Source organism: Ictalurus punctatus, chromosome 19 (genome assembly GCF_001660625.3).
Source record: "Ictalurus punctatus breed USDA103 chromosome 19, Coco_2.0, whole genome shotgun sequence".
Classification (NCBI taxonomy): Eukaryota; Metazoa; Chordata; class Actinopteri; order Siluriformes; family Ictaluridae; genus Ictalurus; species Ictalurus punctatus.
This window is the reverse complement of record NC_030434.2, coordinates 13,237,816-13,257,748: the sequence shown is the minus strand read 5'-3', so window position 1 is coordinate 13,257,748 and position 19,933 is coordinate 13,237,816. Positions and strand designations below refer to the sequence as shown.

General features: G+C 41.4%; 1 protein-coding gene across 5 annotated transcripts in view; it reads right to left on the bottom strand.

Annotated features, from left to right (window-relative positions):
* tbc1d22a (TBC1 domain family, member 22a) overlaps window positions 1-19,933 on the bottom strand; it is a 183,046-nt gene that overhangs the window by 67,446 nt on the left and 95,667 nt on the right. For 4 of the 5 annotated variants that reach the window (XM_017494425.3, XM_017494427.3, XM_017494426.3 and 1 more), the window contains one exon: window positions 6,128-6,203. In XM_017494425.3, coding sequence (XP_017349914.1) covers window positions 6,128-6,203 — 76 coding nt within the window. Of the gene's footprint in view, window positions 1-201; window positions 4,468-6,127; window positions 6,204-19,933 lie in introns of those variants that run through there. The other variant, XM_053688052.1, reaches the window with a different exon arrangement.

Here is a 19,933-nt window from a genome sequence, read left to right as displayed (position 1 = left end):
TTTTAGGCTTTTATTCTCTTCCTCGGGACATTTTCTAGCAGTGCAATGTTAACAGAAGGTCTTCCTGGAATGACTCATCTGTCAGTATCACTGGAACAATGTTAAAAGGCTTAGTCACTGGTAGAAGCAAGTCGAGCGGTTACATTTCCTGTGGTTTAAACCACAACCTGAGTTCGGACCAGGAAATGCACCAAATAACCTAACAGAAATTTATATATTTAAAAATAAATAAAAATAAATAAAATCAAGTAATCTCAGTGGTTTAGAAACCACTTATATTTCCAGAACATTTTCATATATTCCAAGTGTAGTCCATGACTGGAAAACAAGTCTATAAATTTCTCTTTTTCAGAATGCTTTTTTTTCTTTTTGTTGCTCTTGCTTGGAAAGTAAGCTCAGTTTTACCACAATCAAGGCAAAAGTCTGATAGCTGGAAAATGATTCATAAAAAAAAAAGCAGAAACTGCTCTCAAGATGTAGAAGTAGTGCGCAAATGGATGCAATTTACGTGCATAGTAATCACTGCCATTTTGTAATATAAATTCTGTTCAAGCACCTCTCAGACAAAACCTGCACGCAGTGTACACAAGAAATCGACTGTGCATAATTGCACAGCTTAAGTGTCCTGATATGCAGTTAGATATACCGTTAGAAAAGAGAACAATGTAATAATGCACCAATGATGACACCATAGCGATCTAGGTGGCGTAGGGAGGGGTTCATTTCCGAGCTACTTAGAGCAGAGGAGGAGGAAGATGAACAAGAATACTGATGACATGCTTATTTCAACATTTCCCAATGGCTTCAATTGACCTAACTTCTTCATCAGCATAAAGTTGGGAATTGGATGGTCCCAAATGTGGTGCAACAAGAGTCTGGGAAGTCGGTTAGGTTTTCATTTTACTGCACCAAAACACCTGACTGCATTTCCTTTCACTCAGAGGCAGGTGCAGGGCCATTAGAAAGTGTGGCGTCAGCATGTGAACCATGCATCTGTGGCTGAACAGCTGTGTGTGTTAGTGTTCAGTGAGAGAGGTGGAACATACTGAAGGAAAGAGTTGCAAGGCAGGAAAGGGGATATTATGGACCCTTGTGTTGACGTTTGTGACATCCCACAGGTTCCCATGGGCCATGGTTGCCATGTCGGGCTCGACCAACATGCTCCACCTTCACCTGACAGAACACAGGCATATGGTGATGGATGTGGATGTCTGAACCAAGTGTGCTTGCACATGAAGGGCTTCGAGCACTGACCGTAATCAGAGACTCAGGGCCTCAACGAGTTCAGAAAGCCTCAGGCTGTTAGCCCCTGCTTCATTAGAGCTGGTGGAACCAGTGCATCTACCCCCACTAGAGACCATCCCTTTGTGAAAAAGTTTGAAGTTGAGGGGGGAAAAAGGAAAAACATGACTGCTTGATTGATTTCCACCGAACTTTACGACAGCACAGAGTGAGATGTGAAGCCTGATTAAAGTGGCTGCCGTTACACAATGGAGCAATTTGGAAATAATGAGCGACTAATCCATCCACTGGGCTTATTAAAAGTCCAAAAGCCAAAAGAAGGATTCCGCTGAGAAACAGACACTCAGTCTCGACCTAGACAAAGTGTGCTTTGTGCTGCAGAGGCACCACACAAAGTGCAGGATAGTGCCTTGGGCGAGAATGGACGGATGTATGATGGGATGAAGGGAAGGAGAGCTGGAGGGAGACAGAGGAGCAAATGCTTACAGGCACAACTACAAGGATAAGTGCCTTTTGACCTCACTCCATTAACTTCTCTCTGAATGTCTACAGCTCTGCAGGAAAGCAGGAGCGACAAGGAAAGAATCTTACTCTGTGCAGGACAACACAAGCCAGACCTGCTGGAATTCTCTCTGGAGTGAGTGAACATAGTCGATATGTAAGGTACCACAGTTCTCCGACTCGCAGGACTGAATCAAGTGGAATGATTATCCGATGAGGACCAGAAATCCCCACCCAATTTGACTCAGTCAAATTAGATTTGATTAGAGGAGATCAAATAACGTGGCTAAAGGAAAAGATGAGGAAAATAAAGGGAGTGCTGACGAGTGAACTTCAACACTGCCCTCGAAGAAGCCTGGTGAGGAAATGACTGTTCAGAGCTCATATACAGCGATAACAGGGAGTCACTTATCGTGCGGACGTTCCATAACAATAAATGTAAGTATAAAACGAGTTTAAAAATATGATGCGTCGTTTAACAATAAATTATACATTTGAATAGCTGGAAATTGCTGTGGCTTAAGAGGAAGAAAACTTATAGTAAAATATATAATTACATGGATGATACCAGCAGCTCTGTTTCAGTCTGGCTGCTCACTCACACCGCTGGGTCTTCGATTATTTTCCTATAACAGCATGCAGCATTGTGTTTTACTTGACACGTTGTAACACATTATGTTTCACAAGACTGTCAGTAAGCTAGGACCAGACTGGGAAAGATTTACATGAAAAGTGACTCCTGTCCTGGATGAATGACCTCGCGCAGTCCAGCAGCTGGACATTTACAATGGCGTTTCATGGTTTAACACCAGCAATGCTGGCACATCACATAAAGCATCCAGTTTCAACAAACCATGTCCCCAGACTAAACCAAGCAAGTGTGGTAAACCTCTCATAAGCTGAATTACAACACAGCATGTAGAGAGGATCCCTTTGTTTTACGTGACTGTAAAACAAAGTAATGGCTGCGTCCAATATCCCTACTACCCTAGTAGTTTGTCCGAATTCTCAGTATTCATAAAACGGTATGAGAGAAATTCCTGGATGACCTATTGCTTCTGCCAAGATTCTGCAGCAAGGAAACAAATGGACACTAAACTATCCCATAATGCAACGGGACTGGCGTGGTAGAGCTGTTAGAATCAAAAATGGTGGAAGGCAGCGTGTCTTCTCTTTTTAAGTGTAAGTGCTATAGGTATTAAACATTGTTCCTAGTTTCTTGTCGGTTAAACCGTACTTGCTTAACAACACCTGAGTAAATTGTTAACTTGTTGAAGGTATAAAACAAGAGCTGTAGGTTTTTGCAGTTATTATGACATCATAGGTCACGTGAAAACGTCCGGATTGTATTCTTATTACACACATATACTGATCAGTACATACTGCATCAACGGCCGAGCAGTAGATTCTGAATTTAACGCAGTACCTACTGTCACAGTACGCGATTTTGGACACAGCTTATATCTGTTCGAGACTGAAACCAACAGCAACCATGGTATAATTACACAAGAGGTACACTAGCGACATTACACTACTATTCGAGCGTATAAATGAACAGCTGTTGATTTATACGTAACAGCTGTTAGGTTACATATGATGCCAGAATTAAGTTTCAAAACAATACGTGTTACTTTTTAAATGACTTATTGTTATTACTAATAATAATTCCCATTAATGCTATTGAAGAATTAGTGCTGTAACAATACAAGTCGTGTAGGAGCAACGTTCCAGTTATTGTGCATAGGCTGCGTAAAGATTATGTTTTATATTTCACTAAAAGAAAAGTTGCATGTATGTATTAAATTGAGGAACATACTTATGTGTAGCAGTTGATAAAGGCCTGTGTGCTCTAAGTAACACATCAGACTGGTGTAAGATGTACATGGCCTTAAACTAGCCTAATTATACAGTGCTATACAGGGCCTCTGAGTCGAGGCTGACAAGTCTGAATTGGCTCGGAAAAAAAAAGAAGAAAAAACTGAATAAAGGGTGAGAGCAAACAAGTATTTAACGTTGGAAGCAAAGTAAGAGCAGGTCAAAAACAAACAAACATGACCTTCACCCATTTTTAACCCCTTACGTCTGATTTTTCATCCTTGTTTCTTGTGAATGTGCTCAATAGTAATTTTAAGATAATTACTCATTGGAAAAAAAATAAATAAATAAAATGCTAACCATTCCCAAACCAAAGATCTGTTCAGCCGGTAACAGGGTTACTTCCTGCTCGAGAATCTTCTGCTTTTGCAGCCAAGCATTTCTGAACGCCAAAGAAATTCTCTCACTGATAAACAGGGTAATTTTGGAATGAATACAGCACACACAAACAGAACTTCTTTTCTGTGTTAAAAAAAAAGGCGCAGAAAGGAAATCACACCACTCCAAAAAAAAACTGAGGAAAATGCTCACTCTCTTATACGTACACATGCAAAGAGAAATAGCGCCAACAAAGCGAGAATGGGGGAAAGCATTCAAAACTGTTTTATTTTCTCCCAAAATGAAAAGCATCAGTGAACTCGATGCAGGCTGAGCAGACAGGCCCGGGTGCTGAAGCGCAGGAGCAGGGTCTGTCTCTGAGAAGTGGCCATTCAATTCTGATTATGGCCATCTAATAGAAAGTAATGAGCGGGGCTTATGCTCCAGTGACTTCGGCTTTTCCCCAGCGGGGCAGCGGTGCTCTCTGCAAAGGCCAAACCACTGCAGCACTGATTGAGTCTGACACTCAGGCTGAAGGAGCGAGGGCAAGTAATGTGGAGAGGAAAAGGGAAAAAAAAAAGAGACCTTAAACCTGAGAGTTAGGCTAGACAACTTATATGTAGTCAGCAGAATGACAGGAAGCACTGGGAAACGTAATGCGTCTTATTACTTTTTTAAAATAATTCTTTTTGGAGCTGCCAGTTTGTTGTGGACAGCACAGTATGACGCGACAATATATCTTTTTAAATGAAAAGCATTATCAGACTTCAAGAATTATTCAATGCATACACACTGTTAATCTGATATCTTCCCTATGCAACATAAGCAGATAGGGAAGTCCCGCCCTAGAGAAGTAAATACCACAGACTCCTGGGCAAAAAAAATAAAAATAAAATAAATGGGTGAAACCCAAAATGGCAGAATATTAAGCTTTTAATGATCTTAACAACAAATCACTGGTCAGAAAATTAACAAGAATTAAACAAATAAATAAAGAACTTAGCATGCCATAGCTTTTCCCTTTGATTTGTTTAAACGTTTGGTTTTCTTTAAATAAATGTTGTGGACAGCTTTTTATTTATTTCTTAATTTTTTTTTATTTAAGACTACATAAGTGAATTTCCCTGTTTCCATTAAAAGCTTCATATTTTTCCATTTTGGGCTTGCCCCATTTAAAAAAAAAAAAAAAAATATCCAGGAGTTTATTTAGAAAAATTAATGACAACAAGAGTTTTCCCCGTTTCCCATTCCTGTACTTAAGATTACTCAAATGCATAGGATGAATTACTGTCCAAGTCAGATTTATTTGTCAGTAAACATATACACATTGTGCCTTTCGGTCGTCGCTGCACTGCTTTATTCACTTGGGACTGTTGGTTGCTTGACTGCAAAGTATATTCTAGACAGCGCGTTCTGCACACAGCTTTAAGGGCTTTAGACACAGCAGGCATATCTCTCTCCGCTCTACCTGTCTCTCTCTCCCTCTCTGCTTCCCTTAAGAAAAGTCAGAATTTCTGCTCAGCACAGTTTTTCATACACCGTCTCGTGTGGTAACTATAGCGACAGCAAGCACAGTTAGCGCTTAGTCAACCAGGGCTGCGTTGTTATTTTATATCCACAGGCTATGTAACAAACGAAAATAAAAATAAAAATTCTGACCAGAAACCAAAGGCGTTTGATCGCCTGCTCGTGTACTTTTCCACAAAATATAAATATAGCTACGGAGACAGGAGGACGTGTGCTTGTTTTGGGCACGTACAGGATGCTTTCTTGGGGTTGAGAATGGTTGACGCTCTGCTCCTGTCGCTTTGCCGCCCACAGCATTTGTTTGAATGTTGCTGTGTTCCTGATAGTGTCGCACGACACCATTTCTTTGACCAAAGAAATGGGACACAGCTACTGTGCTTCTAGTTCTGGTTCTTCTTCTTCTTCTTCTTATTATTATTATTATTATTATTACTGTACATAAGCACGAAGCCCCTCCTTACCTAACAGTACTATCATTGCTGAGCAACTGAGCCTGTAATTGGACCATGGGTTATTTCACACTATTTTTTCTACCTGTAAAGTGACCTTGAGAATAAGGATGGTTTTGTTTTGCATAAACAACAATACATGGTTGATAAAGATGAGTAGAAGGTAGAGGACAACAGCAGACACAAAGACGCACAGAGAGACTCGCAGTACCTACCATCGATCCGGCTCACCAGTTCCTCCAGGGCCTTCACTTTCCTCTGGATCCCCGGCTGGGCAAAAGTGTAGTTGTCCTGAAGATGAAAAAGAGAGAAGAAAAAAAAAATACGTCTCAGGCACGGCTCTAACTAACAGATCATTATTCCATTGTTTTACATGTTTTGTTTGTTTTTCCATACTGAGGTATGAAGATGTCGTGATTGACATGTGCCTGTGGAGAGCTCGTTTACAATACATTTTATATCGCTGCAATTAAAAGTCATTGATCGCATAAAACAGAATCCATTAGTGATGCTTACATAATGTCTTTGCGCCTCGGGGATTTTTACAACATAATGACAACCGCGGGAAAACGACCATCAAGAACACAGTTAACATACTCTCACAGAGACACACCAACACAATGGCCTGTAGGTATAGTCAATTTCTGCATACCAAGCACATAACTGCCCATACCACACACACACACACACACACACACACACACACACACACACACACACACACACACACACACACACACACACACACACACACACACACACACAAAGCAGGACGGCCATAGTGAATGTAGCTGCGTGCTGGGAATAGTGAGCCCCATAATTAAGTGATAATATTCATCATGGTCCTGTGGCCCACAGTGCAGCATAATTACCACATTCATTTCGGCGTGTGCCGCCGGCCCTCATGACCAGACATCCACTTAGGAATCCTTCCCCACACCTCCATCTCCCCCCTTGCCAATTTCCATAACAGCTAGCTGTTGACCTAGCAGCATTTTACCGCTGCCTCCGAAAGTGACCGGCGGACAACCGCATGCAGAGGGTTAAGGAAGATGAATACTGTGCTCAAAGTGCTAGACGGGGATATTGATAAACAATAGCGGCTGAAGACCCATCATTCACAGCAATTACACGACTGCTGGAGAAGATTGGGTGCAAGAGTGAGGTGTGTGCATGTGGGCAGGTCTTGAGCGAAATGGTGAGAACTCGCTTATCCGCACACAAATAAGAAGTACTACTGAGCAAAGACGGCTTATATCTGGCCCGATATTCGGCCCAAATTTGCTGCTGCAGAAAAAAACCCAACTACCATCGTAATCAATCAAGGGGTGAGATCGGCAGTCTTGGAACACTTCATCTGCGCCACCGTGCTGCCCAAGGTAATCCAAGCATTGGTAATTTAATGACCTTAGTGTCGTTTTTTCCCCCCCAAGAAGATTAAATGTCAAGCAGTAACTGTTCGGGAAACTCCTTATATCTCTGCACAAATCTAACCCAGCAATTCCAACAGGTGTTCGCGGTCCGGCTTGACAAAGAAGCAGCCCTTGCTGCTCTGACTCACAAGGGCAGACAGATATTGAGTGTGTCTAAGTGTTAAGTGTGTGTGTGTCCATCTTTGATGAGGCTTCAGAGAGTGAGGAAGCTTTAATGTGGCCTGGGAGCAGCTAAGGCGGCAAACGTCCCACAAGGGGAGAGAAGTCATTAACCGATAAACAATTGCGGCTGTCCTTCAGGCTGTGCAGCCACTGCTCTCCAGACGTGCCTTGGATGAATACACAAGGAGCTGCATCCCAACACTTAAAGTGATTCCAGCTCTGATGGGTTTTTTTCCCCCCGTCTCTTCAACGCTCTTTTCCTATTCTCCGTGACCTCAAAAGAGGGCTGGCGGAGCAACCCTAAATACGGAAAAACAGATGGAACAGTTTGTGCCTGGCCTACTTTTGCAGGCCAGAACCTACTCTTCAGCTGGAGAGATGACCCTGGAGATCACTCGCGGCTCAGTGAACATTAACGCCCAAAGCCTGGATAATCTATCTCTGCAGGATCCTCTCTCTGTTAAAGTAGAGGGAGCATGCTGGTAGGATGAATGCGTTTGATGTTTTAAAATGCCGGTGAATTTTAATGGAGACGAACAGCCTGGTGCATTACAACATACAAGCGCAACATTAGGTGTGGCTCTTTAAAAAAAAACAACAACTGCACAATAGGCAGGCAGGGTAGTAATATTTTAATTTTGGTGGTAGCAGGTGGTTTTCTACTTATTTAGGGGTTGTGAATTCCAACCCTCTACCTGAACTGTCTATACTGTATGACAGATTTTAGCAAGGACGAACATGTGCTTCCTCAGAGACGTGTGTAACCCTGTGTCTTCCATAACTCCTGCACCTGAAGGCACTTCTGCTCTGCTCGGTATACATGAGCTAAAAGAGCCTGCATCACTGTGATCCTGGCCACAGCTGAATAAAGCCAGTCTTAGACTGTGTGGCCTTGTACTTGTCGCTAAAAGTGGTAGCTCAATGGTTAAGGTGTTGGTCAGAAGGTCGTGAGTTCAAACCCCAGCACCGCCAAAAAACTACCACAGTTGGGCCCTTGAGCGAGGCCCTTAACACTGAACTGCTCAGATGTTTAAATGAAATAAATGTAAGTCGCTTTGGATAAGTGTGTCTGCCAAATGGCATAAATGTAATGTAAATGTAAACTTATCACACTGTGCGACCTTTAGTGATCCCAATAAAACCCTGGCTGAATTCTAAACACTCAATATACAATGAAGGTCCTCTAACAATAAACCTCTGAGTAAAGAAAATTACTACATCATCAGTCGGCGTAATCCGAGCTCATGCAGAAAATGGTGTCACGGCATTCTTCATAGTAAGCTTGAGGTAATAAGGACATTTTTTTTTTTTTAGTCCATTAGCATGTTTCGTTTGTATTTCGCCACTGCCACTACCGTATTTGTAACTGTCTCATGCTAAGCAGTCCTTCTATTGGTGCACTTAACCCAAGTATTGTAGCAGCGCACAGTCACAGTCAGATTTTAATTAAAATTTTATGACACTGCCAGAACTTTGCAATGGCACTAAATTGGCAGCCAGGTAGCATGCAACATTAAGCCCACCAATCTCAACTCCCTACAGAGGAATTATTTTACGATGATTTATGCATGTGACAGCAAAATCAGGATGAACGTTTTATGCTGTACAGTTGGCTTAATACACAATTCAAAGTGACGATCTCCTGATCATAGGCTCAACACTTGGACATGATGATTTTGATGATTAGAGTATTAACAATAAAAGGACATGGTGGCTTAGTGGTTAGCATGTCTGCCTCACACCTCCAGGATTTGGGGTTTGATTCCCGCCTCCATCCTGTATGTGTGGAATTTCCATTTTCTCACTGTGCTTTGGGGGCTTCCTCGGAGTACTCTGGTTTCCTCTCATAGTCCAAAGACTTGAAGTTACATTTCCAAATCGCATGTGTGTGCGATTGTGCCCAGCGATGGGCTCTGCCTCATGCCCCGAGTTCCCTGGGATAGGCTATAGGCTCCTACGCGACCCTGTGTAGAATAAGTGGTATGGAAAATGGATGGATGGTGTATTAACAATAATAATTTAAAAAAACGTGTTGCCTAACAAATTTTGCAACAAACCGCACAGTTCCTTGTCCATTGAAGCAAAGATTTCATGTGAAATCTCAATTTAATCCTTGAAGTTATTACTGTTATAATGACTAGACAACCGACCATCCATTCTTCCCACTCCTTTCACATACCCAGAACAGATTTGTGCATCATGCTTGTTGCTCTGGGATCAGATCAAATTGTCATCAACAATCAAAACAGGAGTCTCACAAAGAGGTGCGTGGTGAGTATAGTCTACACAAGGCATACTGAAATCAATTCCAAACAGGCCTCAATGAGGCATACTGAAATTTAAATTTAAGATACAACGTTGTTAAATAGAGCCTTCTTTACTCCCCTGCTGTGTGCCATGTAGTAGCAGGTCATTTACCTGTTAAGCAGTGAGAAGGGAGGTTAGTCTTAAGTATGCATTAAGCCTGCCTAGAGGCTTTGGTAATTACATTTGCATTATTAAAGGCCCTCTGCAGTAATGAAGTACTTCAGCTGTAGCACATCTTAGCCAAAGAGCCATAAACAACTTGAGGTTTTCACAGCAACGGGACCATTTTCACCTGCGGTGCGGCTTCCACCGAATTCAGGCATATGGACCTTTGACCTAAGGGAGCAAGTAGACAAACAACCAAACTGGATATAATCCTCCAGTGTCCTTGAAGACGGACAATGCAGTGGTACAATAAGACAAGAGAAAATAACCATCTGCAGCTTACCAGCTAACAAAACTGTCAGATTCATTCACAAGAGACAAACTGTAAAGCTTGATAGCAGTAGATCAGAATGTCCTCTTAAGACCTCAGCATAGTTAATGCAGACACAACTTCCACAAGGGTTGCTCTAAGGACAAATCTACCTTCACGAGCTTACAAGCTCCTACACTTCTACACAGCTGTTACTAATTGGCTGACACATACAAGCGCTCCGGTTCCACAGGGGGTGTCATACTATCCATGAATACAGGAAGAAGACGCAGCTCCTCAAAGTCTACCATCTTGGAATGAATCAACTTTGGCATGCCTCATTTGCCAAGTCCAATAACCGGCTTGGTTGTGCAGTGTGTTTGACCAGGGAGTTCACGTAGCTGCCATGTGCACGACTTGGCAACTATTGCCTCCAAACGAGATCAGTTTTTCCATGGAATGACTTCATAATTTCCATGGAAGCCAGCCAAACGTCTTCACACATAGTATACTGAGGCCTTTAAGGTACTCCTTGATACATTTTGGTTGAATCAGGATATTGTTGATGGCATAACGCTGTATGTCAAGCAGGAAGTGACAGTCACCAATTTGGTGACTTACTCAGCGACATAAATGCTATTTTGATCATTGTATTCAGCCTGTTAGCTGCTTCTTCGTATTAGGGAGTCTTTCTAATGTCTGGCTCAGAACCAAGATTCACCTGCGCATCTTTGGTCCAGTCTAGCAACTAGAAGGCTAGAGCAAACTCCATTCTGTTGCTGTTACATCAGGCAAACGCTGCATCATTCACAGCTGCCGGTTCATATGTGCTCAGTGATTCCGCTTTGGCATTTTCTGCCAAAAGGCCAATTTCTCTCCAGAGTCTGAAGCTGACCAAGTACAAAAAACATGGCATGTGTAATCAATAGATGAGGCCTCTGACTTTTCCTGTGAATAAAATAGTACAATGACGGGATGAAAGCCCTATTCTGATAAGGGAAGGGAGGTGAGGGAGCGGTACCACACGAACATACAAAAAAAAAAAAAATAACAAGGACGCTGACAGGATTTGGAGCTGTGATGACAACCCTGATAAGCAGTGTGCACAAAGCGAACTGCTCTCAGTGTGACTCGGCTGGGAGAGCAGGCTTTTATACTCACACTCTAGCTATTGATAGCTTTCCATCAGTCCAGCCGTTCTTCTCTCCCTCCCTTCATCCATCTACTCCATTCTCACAGTCAAGCCTCTTATCAGAAAATAATCCAGCTATTCGCTGTGTGAACAAACAGGATCATGTGCTTATCTCTAGAACATCTCAAAGTCACCGTCCAACATGACGCCACTTCTCTCTCATATGCTTGTCTATCTTCTATTCATTATTAGGCTTAGTGATCAAGAAAGCTTTCAGATATCTTAATGGGCTTTGAGAGTCTAACACTCATGTTCATGTCTTTATTTGTGAAATAAAGCATTTGGCTGAGAGATGTTTGTGCGCAGCAGAAAAGCGGAGTTAATTCACAGGGCTTTATGTCGCTGGGGGAATATGGCTGACGAGAAACGGAGGAGCTCAGCGAGCTGAGACAGAGGTATACAGTTGTCAATAAAAGAGTGAGAGCAGAAAGCTGCAGCCAGGCTTATCCTGCTGTAGCCCCTGCTTTCTCAATAGTCAATGATTGAATATAATTGGCAAGAGGGCACTGGGGTGAGATAGCACCGCTGTTTCTACCAGAACACACACAAACACAGCAGAGTATCAGCTCGGAGTTGTATATTTTTCAAGGTGTGTGCAGCTGAAAGGCAGAGACAGGAGCAGCTCTTTGCTCCAACACACAGCCACATTAGGACTGGAGCAAATATATGTGCTTAGATAATTCTGGAAAAAGTAGAGAGAAAGCGAACGTGAAGCTAAAGGAAGGTCTGGTCTTGAGTTGGGTCCTGTGTGCCTTTCCAACTACAATGATGCAACAGAGTGCAGTGCCTCATCTGTATTCCCAAAGAGGACCCACAGGGCCGGTGCCAAAACATCACACGCCATCCACTTTGACGCTTCCTAACACTTTTCTTCGCTTGCCTGCTGTTTCTGTCCTCAAGGACAGTGCCCGAGTGTCAGGGACCAAATGCCAATCAATGCTAACTATGTAACAGATGGAAGAATAGACTGGCTGAGTGGGTGTCAATGTGTGCTTCAGTCCCAGACTCTGTCAATACACTGTTCCAACAGAGCAGAAGACCAATTGGCCAAATCAAATCGTTAGAGCCTGAGGCTCGGTTTAGGTCAATGTTTCCAATAAATGCGCAAATATTTAACGGATTATCAGAAGAATTACGAGCTCCGTCAGCGATTAATTTGTCTGGACCACTTAAAAAGCTTTCCAAAGGAGCCATGAAATTAGTGTAGGCACTAAATACTGAAAAAAGACAAAAAAAGATCAAGAACCATCAAACAGAGTTTCCCTACAGAATCACAGGGCCATGATATTGCACTAAATCCACATCATAGCCTGCTACATCTCTAGCCTTTATTCCCAACACACAGTCTGGAACAGTATGGGCTACTAATGGGAATGCAATAGAGAACAATATTTGCTTGGAGATGGCAATTTCACCGAATGAATGATATGCATGCTTTTTCCCTTTCATTTATGTTTATGCCACTTTTATAGGTTCCACTTCTGCCTTTGAAACAAACCCCCAAGCACCATGAGGTAAATGGTTTCATTTCTTTTCCCTCTTAGTTAGCATGCAGAGAATGAGAGGGAGGAAGGGAGGAGAGAAGAAGAGAGAGAAAGAGGGAAATAGGCTAAATAAGCAAGAGGCTCATTAATATCACTGAAGGTGCATTTCACAGACAAAGGGCCCCGAGAGGCACCTATTTATTTAGGAAATTAATAAAAGTGAGCGTTTGGCCCAGTGTAAATGCCATTTTCTGTCCACAGCAGCACTTCTGCACTACACGGGGAGAACGCACATCATAGCTGCTCTGACCTTGGCTCTAATTGCTCAGCGGACACTAGGGAGAGCCACGTTTCCCCCCTAATGGTTTATAAACAATTTTACAGGGGCTGGGCTGCTCCACGACCTTAATTAGTTTGTGATCCTCCGACTCCTGCCCCTAGACCCCAGTCTGATCCGGCGACTGATACAGGACATATTTGGGAGGGGGGTGTAGTGGAGGAGCACTAACCTTACAAACACAAACCAGGACAGTTTACAGACTGGAGCTAAGTCTACTTCTCACTAATAAAACATGCAGCACAAAACAGAACGGACCCATTGCACCCACCCCAAGCTGAGAGCCCTCTTTACCCGGCAGCCTACAGGCCAAATCCGTCCCATTTTCATATCTAAACAGCTTCCCTGAGGCTATCAGATAATTAGCACTATATCTTCCATACAAACAAATCAGCAAGTATAGTTCATATTCAATACTACTATGCTATCAGAGCTCGACCTGCTGCTGGCACTTTCCCACAGTATATGCCTTTTTAAATCACTGGACAGAGTAAGAGCATACATAATTATCCGTGTTTTTTTTTTTTCTCTCTCTGCTGAGCAGTACATGCTCTCCTGCTACCTGATGTGATGCCACTGCCGAATCTGGACACGCTTCTACTTCTGACGCTCTTCCTGCCCACTGGACCTGCCCGATTCTTCATGAGGCTCTACTTCTGCGTTAAGTTTTCTGCACCTTGTGACTGACTTTTAGCTATTGTGGATGGTCCCAAACGTGCACCCTAAACATCCGCACTTTCAAAAAAAATAAAAATAAATAAATAAATAATACTCAGCCTTGCTTCAGTGGATAATCTCACTTGGATTTAGAACATACGCAATGCATCGTGAGTGAAATTCTCAAACAGAATATGAACTGGCCCATGATGTCATGTCCCTAATATACATATCATTTATGTAATGCATGTGAAAGCGAGGTTATTATTAGAGCACTCTCGATTCGGGGGGGTGGGGGGGTTGGGGGGGAGCTCAAAGCAATAAACTTTAGCGATAAACGAATGGGTAAAAATTCCTGCAGATGGCTCGGTCATCTTTCTTCATTATTTCATTCATGTCAGTCAATTTCTTTATCTCCTATTGTCAAGGTGCACATGTTTATATAACAACGCAAGAGCAACAACTGGACGTCTTTGAGATAAAGAGAGGAAAGGAACAGTGTTTGCGCAGGGTGCAGGAGGGGAGAGCTAATGATGAAGCAAGAGGAAGCAATGAGTAAGAAGGAGAGGATTCTCAGAAGTGGAGGACACACTTCTCCATTATGGCATTATGGATTAGCTTTATATTCTTACTGAGCCACCAACCAACTGCACAAATCTCTATCTATTCATTTACCAATCCAACCAAGTGTACGGGTGTGCTCAGAAATTTACAAACCCCTTGTAGAATCTGCAAAATGCTAATAATTACAAAAACATATAATAAGAGGATCATTAAAATGGCATGTTTTTTATTCAGTACTGTCCTGAATAAGCTGTTTCACACAGCAGATGTTTACATATAGTCCACAAGACAAGATAATAACTGAATTTACACAAATGAACCAGTTCAAAAGTTTACATACCCTTGATCCTTAATACTGTGTCGTTACCTGGATGATCAATGACTGTTTTTATATTTTGTGATAGTTGTACATGAGTCCCTTGTTTCTCCTGAGCAGTATATCTGAATATCTATCTATTTACCCAAGTGCATATCCATCTCTTTACCCAAATGTATATCCATCCATCTACCCAAGTGTATATCCATCTATTTACCCAAATGTATATCTATACATCCACCCAAGTGTATATCCATCCATCCACCCAAGTGTATATCCATCCATCTACCCAAGTGCATATCCATCTATTTACCCAAATGTATATCTATACATCCACCCAAGTGTATATCCATCCATCTACCCAAGTGTATATCCATCCATCTACCCAAGTGTATATCTATACATCCACCCAAGTGTATATCCATCCATCTACTCAAGTGTATATCCATCCATCTACCCAAGTGTATATCCATCCATCTACCCAAGTGTATATCCATCCATCTACCCAAGTGTATATCCATCCATCTACCCAAGTGTATATCCATCCATCTACCCAAGTGTATATCTATACATCCACCCAAGTGTATATCTATACATCCACCCAAGTGTATATCTATACATCCACCCAAGTGTATATCTATACATCCACCCAAGTGTATATCTATATATCCACCCAAGTGTATATCTATATATCCACCCAAGTGTATATCTATCCAACCATCCAAGTGTATATCTATCCATCCACCCAAGTGTATATCTATATATCCACCCAAGTGTATATCTATCCATCCACCCAAGTGTATATCTATCCATCCACCCAAGTGTATATCCATCCATCTGTGTGAGTGAGCTAGAAAGTAGTGTGACATAAAAAGGTCTAGGTTTAGTTAACTCCTCATAGTGGACTGGAGATGACATGCTTCAACAACGTTACAGTTGCCTTAACAAAAGTATTACTGATTTTGAGCTTCAACAATGTCAATGCCTATTCCAGCTATGAATATCTGCAGGAATGCTGTACTCCATCTATAACTAGAAATGAGAAAAGCAGCTATGTGCAGCCGCGGCACAGTAATGAATGTCGGGTATATTTATGCAGCTCCAGAGAATAATAATAAAGAACTTGACATAAATGAGAACAGGGCAATTTGAAGTCAAAATAAGCACTACATTTTTTTTTTATTATTATTATTTTTTTTTTTTTACTTCCAGCCAAACAAATTGTAAGAAGCAACCATGCTATCAGTTTTGAAGTAGCAAATAATTTAATTCTTGGAAAATTGACAGTATATGATTTTGCCTTGCTCCCCCTGCTGAGCCTACTATTTCTCTGCGAGGCTGCTTAGAGCGACTGCTATAATCATTTGCTCTCAAACAGCTTATTTTTCTCATTTGCAGCTGCACGTATGTACAACTTAAGAAATCTCTTAAGTAGGAACAAATGAAATTGAATCTGTCCTCTTCTAGGAGATATCTAATAGTGTGATTAAAAGTTATTACAATTTACAGCTATTAACAGTAAAGACAAAATACCCAAAGTGTGCTAAAAGGATGTTAATTATTAGCATATTGTGAGTATGATCCAACTTTGGATATACAGTTGAGGCCACTGGTTTACATACAACAATGCTACAGATATTCAATCTCCATACCTTACCATACATTTCTTTTGGCAAGTCACTTGGGGTATTTACTTTGTTCACATCAAAGGCAATTTTAAAAAATCTGATTTTTTTATCTATCAGATCAGAATTCCAGTGGTCAAAGTTTACATACAAGCTGACTGTCTCTTTAAACAGTCTGAAAGATTCCAGAAATGAATGCAGTGATATTTACAAGCTTCTTGTTGGTCAAATGTCATAATTTAGAGTTAACTGGGAATGGGTCTGTGGTTGGAAAATGGCCTACCTTTGAAGTCAGTGCCTTTTTGCCCCTGATACCATGATCCAAGAAAATAGTGTGAACCTCCACAAGTCCAGTTCCTCATTAAAAGCAATTTCCAAACAAGAGAAGGTACCACATGCATCTGTATGAACAACTGCAAGCAAATATAAAAATCTTGAGAGAACATCAACAACGCATCTCTCAGGAAAGAAGCAAAATGATCTCCCAGGGATGAACGATCTATGGTTTCAACAGAACCCCAAGACAACAACAAAGATGGAACTGGAGAAGCAGCTGGAGGCATCAGGTACCAATGAATGTACATTCACTATCAATAGAGTCCTACATATCCATTCCCTGAAAGGCTGGGGTGCGAGGAAGAAGCCCCTATTTTAAGACTGGTATAAAAGACTGAAGTTTGCAGGAGATCAACAGCCTTTTGGAGGATGAAACAAAAAATGAACCTTTTGGCCACAGTAATCAGCATTATGTATGGAGGAAAAAAAGTGAGGCTTTTAATCCGAACACCACAATCACATCATGTTGCAAGGGTGTTTTGCTGGAAAAGGGACCGGTGCACTTCAAAAATATTCCCTGAACCTTTCTCAATCCACAGATGAAATGCTGTATGATTTGGATGGGTGGCATCAGGTGTTTTTCCTGCCGACACTGTGCCAGGATGCGCATCAGACGGTGACCTCCGAATCCACTCAGCTACTGCTCGTTTGGAGAAATGTGTTCGTTGTGTGTTTTGAATGGCGGTGAGAGTCTAAGAGTTAACCTGGAGCAGTGGCAGGCAGAAGGTTAAGCTGTTATAATTGCAAACGCTGTTCTCCCCTGAGCACGGCTAAGCTCCACCTGTCACACTGTGTTTAGCATCATTCAATATTAAACGGTGGAGGTGACAGCCCAACAACAAACAAAACTCCCTCTGTCTGACTGTCACACCCACACACTCCGCAGCACGCTACAGCGAGATCATAACCCACAGAACCAGAGAAGCAAAACTGCATCTAATTACCTGAACCTAAGAGAATTAATGACTAAAACGCATGTCAAATGCAACCAACGTGGTTTGTAGTGATTGCTTTAACTGTGTTGATAAATATACACTTTACGCTTCTTATCTCAGTACTCCATTCTGATTGGGCAGATGATTCTCTAAAACAGCATGGCTCTGACACTAGTGCCATCAGGTTTATATTGATGTATTCATTCGCACTCGTTATAGTTTCAATAGTAACAAATAATTCACTGGGACTAGGATGGTGACTGTATATAATCGAACCCTTTGTAACGGTCAGGGGTAAAGCTGTTTCTTTGCGTTTTCCACCACAGGAAAGTCTTCATGACGGAACAGTTTGTGCTTTGCAGTTTCTTAGTAACAGAACAAGCTACACTTGTCCAAAAGAAAGTGAAAGAATGACTATTTATAGCTGCTATAACGTAACATAATATATTTGACAGGAAGTAACTTGTAATTTATTTCCACAACATTAAATGTAACTATAAATGTATTTATTGGTGATAACAGTAACTCTATTCTGCTCCTCGCCACATCACACCACCCCATCGTTGATTATTTTCCTTAACTTACCTAGGCTCAACAAAGAAGTGGTATCAAATCAATCAATCAACATCCCACAGTGGCTCGGCCCTGCCTGAAGCTTTGGAGTGAAGGAGTGTCGACTGTTTCTCACTACTTCCTGCCTTAAAACCTCAGTCATAAAAGCGCTTATGTACGAATGTATGTAACAAGGACAGGAGGATTTATATTAGTAGGCAACAAGTCATAATGTCTTGGTTTCTCACTCTGGTGTGTTCTAATAAAAAATTATTATTTTTTTTTTAAATCAATGACTAATTGTATTTCAGGGTTACCTTCTATAAAAACATTTCACAAAGAGTTTTTAAAAAGTTCTAAGTTTCGCCTTTTTGCTAACATCTAAAGGTCTTTAATTGTACTGTGCAAGAAGAAAACATGCAATGAGACGTATAAAGACTACAGATTGAGAAACATAGCGTCTTAAGACTACATTACTTCAACAGCAGAGCATCCATGCTTTACCCAAAACACTTTCTGAATTTCCAGATTCCGTCACTTTTAGTGCTTTTGAGTTCCTTTCCTTCACAACTACACAAAACCCCTGTATATTCTGTTCCAATTAAGCTCAGTAGATTCCTTTCTAATGCTGTGCTTTATCTGTGCTGCAAACAGAGCCGAAACAATGTTTACTAATTATTACTCCTCCATTTCTCTGTAATAGAAGTGAGGTCTGTGGGGAAAGAAATAAAATGTATGTGGAAACTAACTGCAGAGAACTGAGAATCCGCAGACAGGTTTCGTCATATGATTGGTCTTAAAAAAAAAAAAAAAAAAATGGCAAGAGTCAATTATTTTCATGCAAATAAACAAAAACAAACATGGTTGGTTGTTTCGTTCCATGTCATCAGAATCACGGTTTTGAGTCATGCACTTGAACGTACCAGCATGTGCATGTCTCTTTGTGCACGTCTCCCCCAAAGGGGGATAGAGCTTTTTCAGTTGCTGCCCCTCGTCTATGGAATCAATTGCCACTGGACATCCGCCTTGCACCTTCTATTACCACTTTTAAAAAGAGGCTCCAATCATATCTCTTCTCCCAAGCGTTTTGATCTAATTTTTACTATTGTCTATTTTATTTGGTTTTATTCTGTTTTCTATTTTTACTTTCCTTACACTGTTCAGCACTTTGGTCAGCTTTGCTGTGTGAAACGTGCTAGATAAATAAAATTTACTTACTTACTTACTCTTTAAGCAGGTTAAAGCCGTGAAAGAAGAAAAGTCAACAAGGTAGAATCAGCTCAGTGGTCCATAGAGGAAATATAGGATTTGGAAGCGGTAGATTTTCAGTGTACAGTGAGGGAAAAAAGTATTTGATCCCCTGCTGATTTTGTACGTTTGCCCACTGACAAAGAAATGATCATTCTATCATTTTAATGGTAGATTTATTTGAACAGTGAGAGACAGAATAACAACAAGAAAATCCAGAAAAACGCATGTCAAAAATGTTATAAATTGATTTGCATTTTAATGAGGGAAATAAGTATTTGACCCCTCTGCAAAACATGACTTAGTACTTGGTGGCAAAACCCTCGTTGGTAATCACAGAGGTCAGACGTTTCTTGTAGTTGGCCACCAGGTTTGCACACATCTCAGGAGGGATTTTGTCCCACTCCTCTTTGCAGATCTTCTCCAAGTCATTAAGGTTTCGAGGCTGACGTTTGGCA